The 13,768-nt window shown below is 36.0% G+C and overlaps 1 protein-coding gene across 3 annotated transcripts in view; it reads right to left on the bottom strand.

The window, feature by feature from the left end:
• CPEB4 (cytoplasmic polyadenylation element binding protein 4) overlaps positions 1–13,768 on the bottom strand; it is a 72,477-nt gene that overhangs the window by 16,972 nt on the left and 41,737 nt on the right. The window contains exons 3-4 of one of the 3 annotated variants that reach the window (XM_003587502.4): positions 11,737–11,787; positions 332–355 (exon numbers count right to left, since the gene is read on the bottom strand). The exons of 1 other annotated variant lie outside the window; for it this stretch is intronic. In XM_003587502.4, the coding sequence (XP_003587550.1) occupies positions 332–355; positions 11,737–11,787 (75 nt within the window). The remainder of the gene's footprint in view (positions 1–331; positions 356–11,736; positions 11,788–13,768) is intronic. One more of the 3 variants, XM_005221433.3, reaches the window with a different exon arrangement.

Here is a 13,768-nt window from a genome sequence, read left to right as displayed (position 1 = left end):
ATCAGGTGTTTTGAGACTAGTTATACCATATTTTCCTTTTTAAATATTCTTAATTTTATTCTAAGATATTCCTTTCAGAAAGGAAAACAGAGAAACAAATCTTCAGATATAAATGAGTTTGAAATTATTTCAATTCAAATCCAAATCCTACCATTCCAACTCCCTCAAATTAGAATGTCTATGATGCTAACTATAACACATAAAGTATATATCGATCACAGCTACATATCACTCCCCCTCCCCGCTTCCCAATAAGGGTTAGAAATTGAGCAAACTTGGGTCCTCTCCAAATACAACTGATACATTCAAAAGTTAGAAATAATAATGTTACCTCTCCTCCGCCCATATGTCCTTGCTGCATGTCAAATGAGAAAACAAAAAAACAAAAAAAAAACCTTTCAAACATTGTCAAAAGAATCAACTGTGATTTCATCTACCAGCTTAAGAAACTGAAAAAACAAAACAAAACAAAAAAACAAAAAAACTGGCTATATTCCTTGTTTCCTGGTAAATATCTCAAAAAAATATGGAATTTTGATGCCGAGAGGTCAATGCATTCTTTAAGTTCTTCAAGGACACTGTAAAAATCTATCGAGCATTACTTGTATTAAGGGGAAGCCTTCTGCTGTAACTGTCACCCAAGGTCCAAACTAGTATGAAACTAAAGGAGTATATAACATAGTTTAAATCAAGTTCCACCATATTGATCTTAATTTCTCTCAGAATTTCCTGCTAACTAGCCATTTAATTCGTGACTTTTTTTTTTAATCACGACAGGATAAACAGCAATTCTGTACTATTTCTCAATTATTCCCTAATGAAGAAACTTATAACAAATGAAATCTTTAGGCAATTTATAAACTTCCTTTTAGCCAGTTTCTTGTCCCTAATTAAATCTTCCACCATGGCCCAGAAGTTGAAAAGTATTAAAAACGTTTGGCATTTTATCATGAAGTAGATTCCAACTAAGAAGAGAAGAAAAAGAATACAAAATAATATAGACATATGACTATAAGTATATATCTGAATACTTGGAAAATGGCAGCATAAATTTCAAATCAGGAAACTTGAGAAAATGTTTTCCTCAAATGAACTGAACTTGTATGTGTAGTTACTCTTAATTCCATTCAACATACACTTCCTGAATGCGTGACCTTGCTAAGCACTATAACACACTGCTCTGACTGCAGGGAACTTATAGGCTATTCAGCCAGATAAGCAAATAATGATAATCTGACTATTACAGCAATAAGCCTGTTAAGTGTTAGGTGCAATGGGAGCAGAGGAGGAGGAGAAACTGGTTCTGATTAAAGAGTCAGAGAGGAGTGGGTATGGCTCTGAGATAGATCTTAAAGGTAAAATAGAGAAAGGGCACTGCAGACCTGGCAATGGCACTTAGGGGTGCTATAATACTCAGGGAAAGATGCCCAGAACAGAAGCATATGGAACAAGTGAGGTCTTGGCTAGAGAGAAAATTTAAACAGGAAGCTGGGATAGGTTTTCCAGTTAGAAACTGTTTAAGAGATCATTATATAAACTGGTCAAGGTTTTCACTCTTAGCTCTCTAGATAAATGCTAAGTACAACTCAGTTATAACTGAGTTACAAATATAACTTAGAAGTACCATGTGCCTATTTTCCAAAATGAAATCATGTCTCATACTAAAATAATTTCTAACATTATTAGATAATATTGAATTTCACCAAAGTACTTGGACAAATGGATTAAAACCAATAAAATCTCCCTCTGCAGTTAGGTTTTTCACTTTAGTAATTCTTAAATTTGGGGTGAGGGTGGAGGTATTTTCTTCCTTAGTGAACTTGACAGAGGTTAGGAAGAGAAAGATATCACAGAAGTAGATGTTTGTTTAAGAATATTCTATTCATATGACTACTTCAAAGACAATGGAGTTTGGGGAAACGAATAATTTGAAAATCTTGGTTCTGTCAATCTTAAAAAGTTGATTGATACTGCTTGGATTTCTGAGAAAACAGTTATTTGAAAAAGAGTAGGCATTTAGAAGCTACAAAATTAACATTAAAAATTCTCACGGGCATGTTGCGTGCTAAGTTGTTTCAGTTGAATCCAACATTTTGGAACCGCGTGGACTGTAGCCCACCAGACTCCTCTGTCCATGGGATTTTCCAGGCAGGAATACTGGAGTGGGTTGCCATTTCCTTCTCCAGGGGATCTTCCTGACCCAGGGACCGAACCCATGTCTCTTACGTCTCCTGCATTGACAGGCGGGTTCCTTACCACTGGCCCCACCTGGGAAGTCCAAATAGTTTTCACTATTTCAAAAGTAAGTTTCAAGAACAGTAAAGCCTATACATCAAAAGCAAAAATTGAAGAATCTTAAAGTCTTCAAATGTATACTTTCAAACTTTCATTCTATACTACAAAATTAAGCTGGTTAACACAAAAGAATTCACTATTAAATTCAGAGATTAAATGCCAAAAACTATTTAGAAACATTTTCCCACATTTAGGATACAGGCATATAATGCTTAAAGCAACAAAAACTGCCCAATTAAATAAGCAAATCAATATAAACTAGTACCAAAAAATAAAAACAATGACATTCTGGAGCAAAGAAAATAAGAATGCTTAAATTTTTTATTTCCAATGATATACATTATTTTAATATATATTTGGATGTATGATATATATACATATTTGTGTACTTTCCTATATGTATATATAGGAAATCATAAGCATATACTTCAATGAACTTTCCATAACATAAACACACCTATGTAACCAGAACTCAGGTATGAAAGGAACGGTAAGTGATGCCACTTCCTCTATGTATGAAAGAGGTACTAAAGCATTGTTTTCTCACTAGTTTCAAATTACACTTGGTGCAAACAGTATTATGATGAAATGCTTGTAACACATATCTTCATCAGTTTCCTGAGGAAAATGTCAGACAGATTTCCAATCTCAAGACTATCAAGCATTGCACATTATTTGACACTTTACAAACACTAGAGGTAGTGGCAGTTTAAAAAATCACTTAAATAGAACAGTCTTTTGGACTCTGTAGGAGAGGGAGAGGGTGGGATGATTTGAGAGAATGGCATTGAAACATGTATAATATCATATAAGAAACGAATCACCAGTCTAGGTTCAATGCAGGATACAGGATGCTTGGGGCTGGTGCACTTGGATGACCGAGAGGGATGGTACGGGGAGGGAGGTGGGAGGAGGGTTCAGGATGGGGAACACGTGTACACCTGTGGCGGATTCATGTTGATGTATGGCAAAACCAATACAATATTGTAAAGTAATTAGCCTCCAATTAAAATAAATAAATTTAAATTAAAAAAAAACAATGTTTAAAGAAACCTGTATTTTGGAAAACTTCTAGCTAAGTCAGCAGAAATAAACTCTGCTTAGAATTTTCCTGTAATTACCAAAGAATATGCACTGTTAAGACTTCCCTGACAGCTCAGCTAGTAAAAAATCCACCAGCAATGCAGGAGACCCGGGTTCGATCCCTGCGTTTGGAAGATCCCCTGGAGAAGGGAAAGGCTACCCACTCCAGTATTCTGGTCTGGAGAATCCCATGGAAAGAGAAGCCTGGCGATCTACAATCCATGGGGTCCAAAAGAGCTGGACACGACTGAGTGACTGGGCACAGCACAGCATATACACTGTTAGTTTTTAAAAGATCTATGTTAGTATTGAATAAAACCCTCTGGTTCCCATGAGAGTTAAGGTGAATACTATTTATATGTTTATCATTTATATTACTTGGTTTGATCTATATAATTTGCTGTTCAGTACTAAAATAATTCAAGAATGTTCTAAATGGGCTGGAAACATTATAGCTATAAATTTTTATAACTTTTGGGTGAATATTGCTATTAGATGTATTGATAAATACATTATTTCCAAAATATCTTTACAAGATTGCTTACAAATGCCCTATATTCATCAGTAAATTTTCTCTAGTAAAATATTTCAGTAGTCTGGCATTCTAGACTTGCAAAAATGTACAGAAAGACTCTTATGAGGTCTTTTTCAACACACATTTATTTATATATATATATATAATAAAAATGAAAATATTTATCTCTTAAAAAGTATCTTTTTCTTATTTGGTTGTAACATTTGTTAGAAAAGGAACAAATTAGATATAATAGTGGTATATTTACAAAATATATCACAAAAAATAGTTATTTTAAAAATATGGTACATATTCATGTGCTGATACTAAACATCTCTAAAATGTAGCTTGCATGAGGTACCTAAGTGTATACTGTATGATTCTTATTGTGTGAACTTAACAATAAAGGAAATAGAAATAGATACATGGGAATGTACTCAAATATTTTTTCTAGAAACAACCACAAGAACCTTTGGGGACAGGAACTAGAATGATAAAAGAAAAACTGATTCCACTTCTTATTTTATCCTTTTCTGTTGTATTCAAATTTACAATCTTATGTGCACTGAATTACCATATTTGTTAATGGATCCTTTTGAGTTTTCTTCTTGGTACTTATATTAAAAACAAGACTTAAACAGACATTTCTCCAAATTAGACATACAGATGGCTAATAAACATATGAAGAGATGGTCAACATCACTACTTCAACGCAAATTAAAACTACAGTGAGGTATCTCCTTCACCCCAGACAGGATGGCCATAATCAAAAAATCTACAAACAAGTGCTGGAGAGGGTGTGAAGAAAAGGGAACCCACCTACACTGCTGGTAGAAATGTAAATTGATACAGCCACTATGCAAAACAGTATGGAAATTCCTTAAAAAACTAGGAATAAAACCACCATATCACCCAGCAATACCACTTCTAGGTATATGCCCTGAAGAAATCAAAACTGAAAAAGACACATGTACCCCAATGTTCACTGCAGCACTATTTACAATAGCCAAGACATAGAAGCAACCTAGATGTCCATCAACAAATGAATAGATAAAGAAATTGTGGTACATATACACAATATAATACTGCTCAGCCATAAAAACGAATACATTTGAGTCAGTTGTAATGAAGTGGATGAGCCTAGAGCCTATCATACAGAGTAAAGTAGTCAGAAAGAGAAAAACAAATATTGTATATTAACACATATACATGGAATCTAGAAGGATGGTACTAATGAATCTGTTTGCAGAGCAGCAATGGAGACACAGACATAGTGAACAGACTTATGGACAAGGGTGGAGGAGAAGAGGGAGAGGGTGAGATGAATAGAAAGAGTACCATGGATGCATATACACCAACATATGTAAACATACAGCCAATGAGAATTTGCTGTATGGCTCAGGGGACTCACACGGGGGCTCTGTAGTAACCTAGAGGGGTGGGCATGGGTGGAAGCTGGGAGGGAGATTCAAGAGGGAGGGCACATATGTACACTATGGTTAATTCATGTTGATACATGACAGAAATCAAACCAATACTGCAAACCAAACATCAAGTAAAAATAAATAATTAAAAAAAAACAAATGATATATTAAAAGCATCCTTTCCTACATCTAATTCTGTAAATAGGACTTTAATAAAAAGGAAAGAATTTGAGCCAGTTGAACTGAGGTAATTGAACCTAGAGCCTGTTACACAGAGTGAAGTAAAAACAAATACCGTGTATTAATGCACATTTATGGAGTCTACAAATATGTTACTGATGAATCTATCTGCAGGGCAGGATGGAGACACAGATGTAGAGAACAGACTTGTGGACACAGCAGGGGAAGGAGAGGGCAGGACGAATTGAGAGTAGCATTGAAAGCGCACACATTACCATGTGTAAAACAGAGAGCTGGTGGGGAGCTGCTGATGCAGCACAGGCGCTCAGCTCAGTGCCCTGTGATGGCCTAGGTGGGCGGGATGGAATGCTGGTGGGGGCAGGCTCAAGACAGAGGAGATGTGTGCATACTTACGGCTGGCTGACGTTGTACGGCAGAAACCAACACAACATTGTAAAGCAATTTTCCTCCAATTAAAAATAAATTAAAAAAAAAGAATAGGACTTTAGGCTGTAAAGAATAAAATACGACTAGCTTTTGGTGGGCAGTGAAAGACCTGTGCTACTTATGCGGCCTCAGGCTGGTCTACCTCCATCTACCTCTCTCTGCCCGCTGTGAGAAGGTGGACAGCAGTGCTACTTGGAAAAACAAGGGGAGGTGGGTCGGATTCGAAGATGTTATCAACTAACTTGTTTTTCCAGTAGGACCAAAAAAAAAAAAGAGTATGGGGGAGAATCAGTCAGATTAGTAAGCCAGTTAAAGACAGAAATCAAAGACTGGACGCTGAGTCCATCTGTAAACAAGAGAATAAAGGTGCCAGAACCAAAAAGCAGACAATCATCACAAAGGCCAAAGTATATAATCCAACAAAGACGCAAAGAATCATTTCAAACGATTTTATAGATCATCCCCTAATTTCTTAATGGGTTCACTGTCACAAAATTATTTTAGATATATGCTTTATGGGCTTCCCTGGTAGCTCAGCTGGTAAAGAATCCGCCTGCAATTCCAGAGACCCCAGTTCAATTCCTGGGTCGGGAAGATCCCCTGGAGAAGGAATAGGCTACCCACTCCAGTATTCTTGGGCTTCAGTAGTGGCTCAGCTGGTAACGAATCCACCTGCAATGCAGGAGACCTGGGTTCGATCCCTGGGTTGGGAAGATCCCCTGGAGAAGGGAACGGCTACCCACTCCAGTATTCTGGCCTGGAGAATTTCATGGACTATACAGTCTATGGGGTTGCAAAGAGTCGGACACAACTGAGCAACTTTCACTTTCATACGATTTATAGAATTTCCTATGTCACATTGGCTTGTGTTTATACTAGCTTGCTATACTACTTCAAAGAATGTTGACAAGATATAATACAGATATGAGAGGATTGTTTAAATTGCCTTACAGAAGGGCAGAGATTGAATGTAATTCAGTTTCTGTATTTCACAAACCCTGTTTATTATTTATAAAAATGCAAAAATGAATAACAAAAGATACCACACATATATATGATGGTCTGACAGGTGCTCAGTAAATAATAATTTTCTTCCTTCCTCAAAAGTAACCTCATATGTATATATTCTTAGGCTGATCTTCAACAGTTACTTTCAGCTCTTCATTACTACTCCCAGGATAACAACTGTAGACCACTTTATAGAGTTTACAATAGGTTTTCATATTGTCTTTTTCATGAAAGGATCTTTCAGCATGCTCTTTCCTGTAGCAACTATGAACCATATTACATACATTTTCAGCAAGTGACTATAATCTACATTTCTCCTGGGTAAATTATGCCCTCCCTTTTCATAGATTTCTGTCCCCTACCCTCCTTAAGCAAACAATCTTCTCCCTTTAAAAGAACTATAATTAAGAGGTATTTTTCTATGCTAACTTTTAAAAGATTTCTTACTAATCTCTTCTGAGACAAACAAGTACTTTAGCTAATGCTTCTATATGAGAGACATCCACAGAGGAAAGGAAATACATAGATACATGCATCTGTTCAAAACCAGTACTTTTTGAACTAAATACCAAACTAAATACTAAAGCTGTAAAGTGGGAGGTTGAAGAAAAAAGTACCACACACAAGCACTTTTATACAGAGGTGGTGGTAGTGGTTAAATGTTAGTTTTCTTGGATAAAATAAAATTTCAAGTTGGATAAAAGGAAAACTAATCATTCAATCTAATATCTAGCTCAGAGCTAAACCAAAACACACCAGAGAAATATGAGATGAATCGGCCTATGCTTAGCACTGCTTTCTGACTTAGCTGAGAAACTGTTTTAGGGTTGCTTTTCATAACTATAAAATGGATATTCTAACTATATTCCTACTACATACGATTAACTAGGAAATGGTTATCTGTTAAGGGATGAATAGTGTTTCCTCCTCAAAATCCATATGCTAAAGTCCTGATCCTCAGAACCTCAGAATGTGGCTATTTGAAACAGGGGCTTTAAAGAGGTGGTTAAAGTTAAAAGAGGTCACCAGGCTGGCCCTGATCCAATATGACCGGTGTCCTTATAAGAGATTAGGACACAGACTTTCACAGAGGGGAAAACCATGTAAAGACAAGGAAAAGACAGCTCTCTACAAGCCAAGGAGGGGAGCCTCAGAAGAAACCAACCTTGCTCACCCTTTGATGTCAGACTTCAAGCTTCGAAGACTAGAAATAAATTTCAGTTTAAGCCATCCAGTCAGTGGTACCTGTTATGGCAGTCCTAGAGAACTAATTACAATATCCAAAATGTAGCCAGAAAGTTGCTTTGTTTTTTTAGTACATTTAAAATCCAAGAATCTCCCCCTAAGGATTCCCCTCAAAAAAAAATCTCTACAACTAGTAATACAACAATAGTAATTCCCTAGAATACACAATTAATATTGTTGAATTATACTGGCAATGTCTTTTAAAAGTCTTGAATGGTAATATGAAGGTAATTGCAGTCTGAAAACTGATGATTGAGTATAGCCAGGGGAAAAAAGAAAGCAATCTGATCTGCTGGGTAAGCGAGCCCTTTTTTATCTTTGTACATGTAAATGCTGATATTATTCCAATATAACTGCTGAAGCTAGTAGACTAAGTATTTAGAATCTTTTCCTTTTTATTTATTTAGAATTTAAACCGCACTTCTTCCCCCAAACCTCTGATTGCTTGAAAATTTCAAAACAAGTTATACAATAAAAGTCACATTGAAATTCAAAAGTACATTTAAGAGAGGAAACAATTCTTTCATATTTTTATTCAAATAAAGCAAGAAATGGTTCTCAATTCAACAGAGGCTTGGAAGAAAAAGCTCTGAAAGTTATTAATTGAAGCAAAGTAAAGTAGCTATATAATCACCTTTCTAAAGGTTTTTAAAAGCCTGAATAGACTACTTGTGATGGACAGAAAAGAACAGCTCCTGCTGGTTCATTTAAGTTTCAACGTTGAATAATGAATACAAAACAACACAACATATTAGGCTTATTTTCAGCTTTAAGAAAAGGCTGAATGGATGTAAGATGTAAAGAGACTGCATTTAAAAGTAAATAAATTAAGTTTCAGGCTATCTATCCTAATAAGAGACAAATAAAGCATGTTCAATATTAGATAATTTTTTCAACTAATCATAATCTCTTGGTTTGTGTTTCTTTTTCCCCTTACAAATCTTTAGCACTAATATTCCCATAATGATCTTCTAATTAATTTAGTTTGACTACATGCCAGGTGCTGTGCTAAATTATTTTACATGTACTCAATCTCCACCACAATCCTACAAGATGGGTATCATTTGTGATTTTTGAGTTTCTCTTCATTAAACACAAGTAATGCATTAAACTAGCTCTGCAATACAGGAGCCCCCAAAATCTGAGCTATAGTGAGAACAAAGTGCTACTAAGAATTATCATACGACTGCGACCACTTTATCTATAGAAGCAATCCACCATGGAAGATGTTTCAAAAATCTGACTGAAGAGAATGGGCAATTTATTACTGTTGTTTAGTTGCCCAGTCATATCCAACTCTTCTGCAACCCTGCCAGGTTCCTCCGACCGTGGGACTTCCCAAGCAAGAATACTGGAGTAGGTTGCCACTTCCTTCTCCAGGGGATCTTCCCGACCCAGGGATCAAACTCGAGTCTCCTGCATGCCTAAATCAAGGTGACTCAAGAACTGTCTTAACATCCCTCCACCTCCACCCTGCATTAATTTCAAGATTTTTAAACAACCTTCTATAATCTGGACTCTGCTGTCAGAGAGGGAATGGGTCTATCAGTAAACTCCAGTATCTAGAGATACTGGAAGCATTGCCTCATCATGAATGTATAAATTGGCATCCATACAAGTCAGCTTGTTATTAAGAACTAACACTTGCTCATACTGACAAAATCAAGTTCTGGGACCCTGCAAAGCTGAATACTGGATCCGAGACCATGGCAGCCACAGCCCCATACTCTGGGTCTTGCCTGAGGAGGCAGCAAGTTTCCCCTCTTTGACATCTCTTTGTTCTTTATCTTCCTATCTTTCAGTTTGAGCTAGTGTTAACCTCAGTCCGTTTACTTCTAGAATAAAATTTCCATGTATACAACAGTAAAAAACCATCTAGTCTACTTCTAGAGGGTGTGGGCAGTAAAATTTCAAAACATAAATATTTATTTTTCCTTTGCCAAGTGAGGGTCATTAAAAAATAATCTAATCTTGAAAGAAAGGATATTAAGGGGGGTAGGGGGTATAAAAGGAAAAAAATCTTATACTAGACTCTAAAAAATTAAGTGAATTTGGCTTCAAGGAAAACCCACCAGAGAATGTTTCTTTTTCTCAACTCAACAAAGATACCCCAGGGGCAAGTGACCTATTAATAATTTAGCAGGAATGAAACAATTGGGAGAACGAAGAGTTGATCCCTTTGCCTAGGACAGAACAACAGTATCTCAGGTCTTGGTTGCCTGCAATTTCTAGCACCTGCCTCTGGAACTCACTCCACAGGAGAAGATGAAACCACACTACGAGGGCACCTCTTACATTACTCCGCTTATCCTGACGCCACTCACCAGCTCTGGATTTCAGTCTATACACATTTATGCTAAAATACTGTATTTTGGCATTATTTCTGGCACTGTAGCATGTAAAGACCAAAGACTGATGAACAAGGGAGATTTTTACAAGCCACATGGTCTCCAGAGGATTTAATGCATGCAGCAACTCTCATAAATCAAATCTCCTTCTAACTTTTCTTGGCTCTATAATCCTATAGTCTACAGAACACTGATTTTTAAACACTACAGAAAAAGAAATCCAGTTAAAAAAGTAAGTTTCAACTCCTCATTCATACTAGACCGTGGACAAGGAGGAGGATTTTTTTTTTTTTAGTTTTGCTTTGTTTAGGGAATGTGGAGAATATGGTTATTTGGTCAAGAATATTTCATAGAAGTGGTGGGACTTAAAATGAGTTTTAGCAACTCATTTAGCTAGCAACTCATTCATAGTGGATGGCACTATGAATACACAAATTTGAAATCCATATACAATAGGAAAAGAGTGAAAAAGAAGTAAACAAGACTTCTGTATCCCACCCAATTAAACTATTGTCTTATAAAAAAGACTTTTTAAAAATTCTTTAATTCCTTTAATTCTTTAATTCCTTCTGTGAGTAGATGGCCCCTCCTTCCTTAATAAATATAGTCTGCTTCAGAATACACATATAAAAAGAGAACAGCTCAGTGGTAATATTTAGAATAGGCAAGGAGAATTTACTGAAGGCACTGCAAAGGCTAATAAAACTTCATTTTTCTTGTTGTCATTAGATAGCAAATAGTGAATGACCTTGTCCTTTGCAAAGTCAAGCCCTGTGGTCTTAGGCTGTTTTTTCTGATTTTAGATCTCTGATTACCTTCCCTTTCCTTTTCCAACTACAAAGAAATGGTTTTCGTGTTGACATTTCAAAGGTCACGCTACAGAAGCAAACACTTGAATTAAGCCATTCTTTATGTGTCATTATGGGATCCTCATTTATTTTCATTGTCACCAGTTTTAAGACAGCAAATTAGTTGGCTCTCATAGTTTAAAAAAAGTTTCTGCTCTAATTTGGAGGAACAGTAATTATTCATAAAATATCTGACAGATTAATAGCAACTTGCAGTTATCACTGCAGAGCAAACTAATGTCGTTTCTCCACCTGCTGAAGCACAGCTACTACATTTTCTAACCAGAACTAACTTGTTTCAATTCTCTGAATTTCACTAGGGTGAATCAATTATTATCACTTACCATTAATAAGCAGAGAGCTATCGGATCCTGGATATGAATAGTTTAGACGACCTAAGGGTAGAAGAAGGCCGTTACTATACTTTATTCATAGATGATTTAAATGTATTCAACAACAAAGCTGAATTAATTGCTTAATAGGTATTTTAAAAACCATATTATGGGAATAAAACTTAGCTGTGCTAATAAACACAAAGAGTTAGAGGACATATCAAACAGCATGTTCACAAACATTAAAAAAGGGAAAGCCTGAAAGTGGGAAAATAAAATATCCCTTATATTTCACTATTCAGTTATTCTAATTTCCAAATCCCCATCCAAAGTAATCTTTACACCATTATGTTCTCATATCAACTCCTAATAACAATCTTCATGTTTTTTCCCCATCAGTGTTCAAGTTTTCTTTCATGTGTAGTTCTTTACTGCTATTTAAAAGTATGTAGCTAGCAGTAGTATTTTTTATATGAATCATACCAAAGGTGCCAGTTTTATGCCTACATGTACAGCCATGCCAGTAGGTTTAAATTCCTATCTGGGGGAATAAGTACAGAAAGTAAAGGAACACATTTCACTGTACTTACACATGAAAAAAATAGCAAAGCACACAGCAAAACGCACAGAGGCAGAAGAGCATTCAATAAATGCTGGGTTAATTTTCTCTGAATTTGAACCTAAAATGGGCACGCAAGATACCCATGAGAAAAGGGCTTATGAAAGTCTAAAATTTGTGGAGGATGCACCATCCTCCACAAATAAAGGGGGGAATGCATTTCTACTCTGGAAGAGTTTCTACATGTAAGTTGAGGTATCCAGACTGCACATACTTAAGCCTAGATCTATGCTATAAATTATAAAACTCATTATTACAACATTTTTATGTCTCCATATTCCACATGCCCTTCGTAAGAATGGTAAAGAACCCTCAAGTCTTGTTCATTTAAGCAATGGAAAGGGGAACTTAACAGTTAATTACCTACCAGAGTTCAGCACTCTATGCATCAGGAGTAGTGTGAGAATATAAAATTGACTCAGAATTACAAACATTCCAATTAGGAAACAGCAGTTTAAACTCTGACCCCACAGAACCATAACAGACTCTCCAAGACAATAAAAACGGTGGGTAAGCAGAGCTTCTCCCATGACTGGAGCAAGCCTTTCAGGATGCCGGGAAGACTCCAGACCCCACCTAGTTCCGATGAACACTATGGGAGCCAGGGCTAGTATGTGGTCCTATCCACCACCAGCCACACATTTAAAATTATTTAGAAAGGAACTTTAGACCACAGCTATCCTTCAATCTCTCAAAATCCTCTTTCAAATAGTCTCCACAGAAATAAACTCATGCCATGAAAAGAGAAAAGTGTTGTCTGTTGCTAATAGCTTTAATTAATCCACATGTGAAACTTGGGAGTCTAATATGAAACAAAATCTGAAAATTTTTCTACAATTTAAAACCAAATACAAGGATTTTTTAAATTGTAAATTGCTTCACTTAAAATTTCAGTGTGTTCCTGTTTAGGGAAGAAAGGTAGGGATGGAGACCGGCAAGGAGGAGGTGAAAATTAACTTTGATATTTCAATTTCTTCCTAAAAATTGGCTTTGTTACTTAATGTTTATATACACAACCAAGGAGCTAAATCCAGTGAATTCCAGCTTAACTGCTTTAACTGCAAGCCCAGATCATATGACCTGTCACAAGAATAACTTTAAAAAAGCATAGACTTGAGATGCTGGAACAAGAACATGACCTTAACTGTTAAAAACTTGGGAGGGAGGGAATAGTGTTTCTAAATCACTTAACTCAGAGTAGCAGCTGATTTTCTGTGATGGAACACTTGGATTACTTTTGTAGCTGTAAAACCTTATAGTCAGTGAACTAATAGTTATCACTCATACCATTTTTATCATAAAACACATTTTAAAAAGATGTTATAAATCAACACAGGAACAAAAAATATTTAATGATATTAACTGAAGTTAAGTTTCTGCTATTTCGAAGAAGATACTGTTAATTTTTTTAAAAGGTAACATTAA

Source organism: Bos taurus, chromosome 20, assembly GCF_002263795.3.
Source record: "Bos taurus isolate L1 Dominette 01449 registration number 42190680 breed Hereford chromosome 20, ARS-UCD2.0, whole genome shotgun sequence".
NCBI classification, from domain to species: domain Eukaryota; kingdom Metazoa; phylum Chordata; class Mammalia; order Artiodactyla; family Bovidae; genus Bos; species Bos taurus.
The sequence above is the reverse complement of the archived record's forward strand: the minus strand, read 5'-3'. Positions and strand labels throughout refer to the sequence as shown.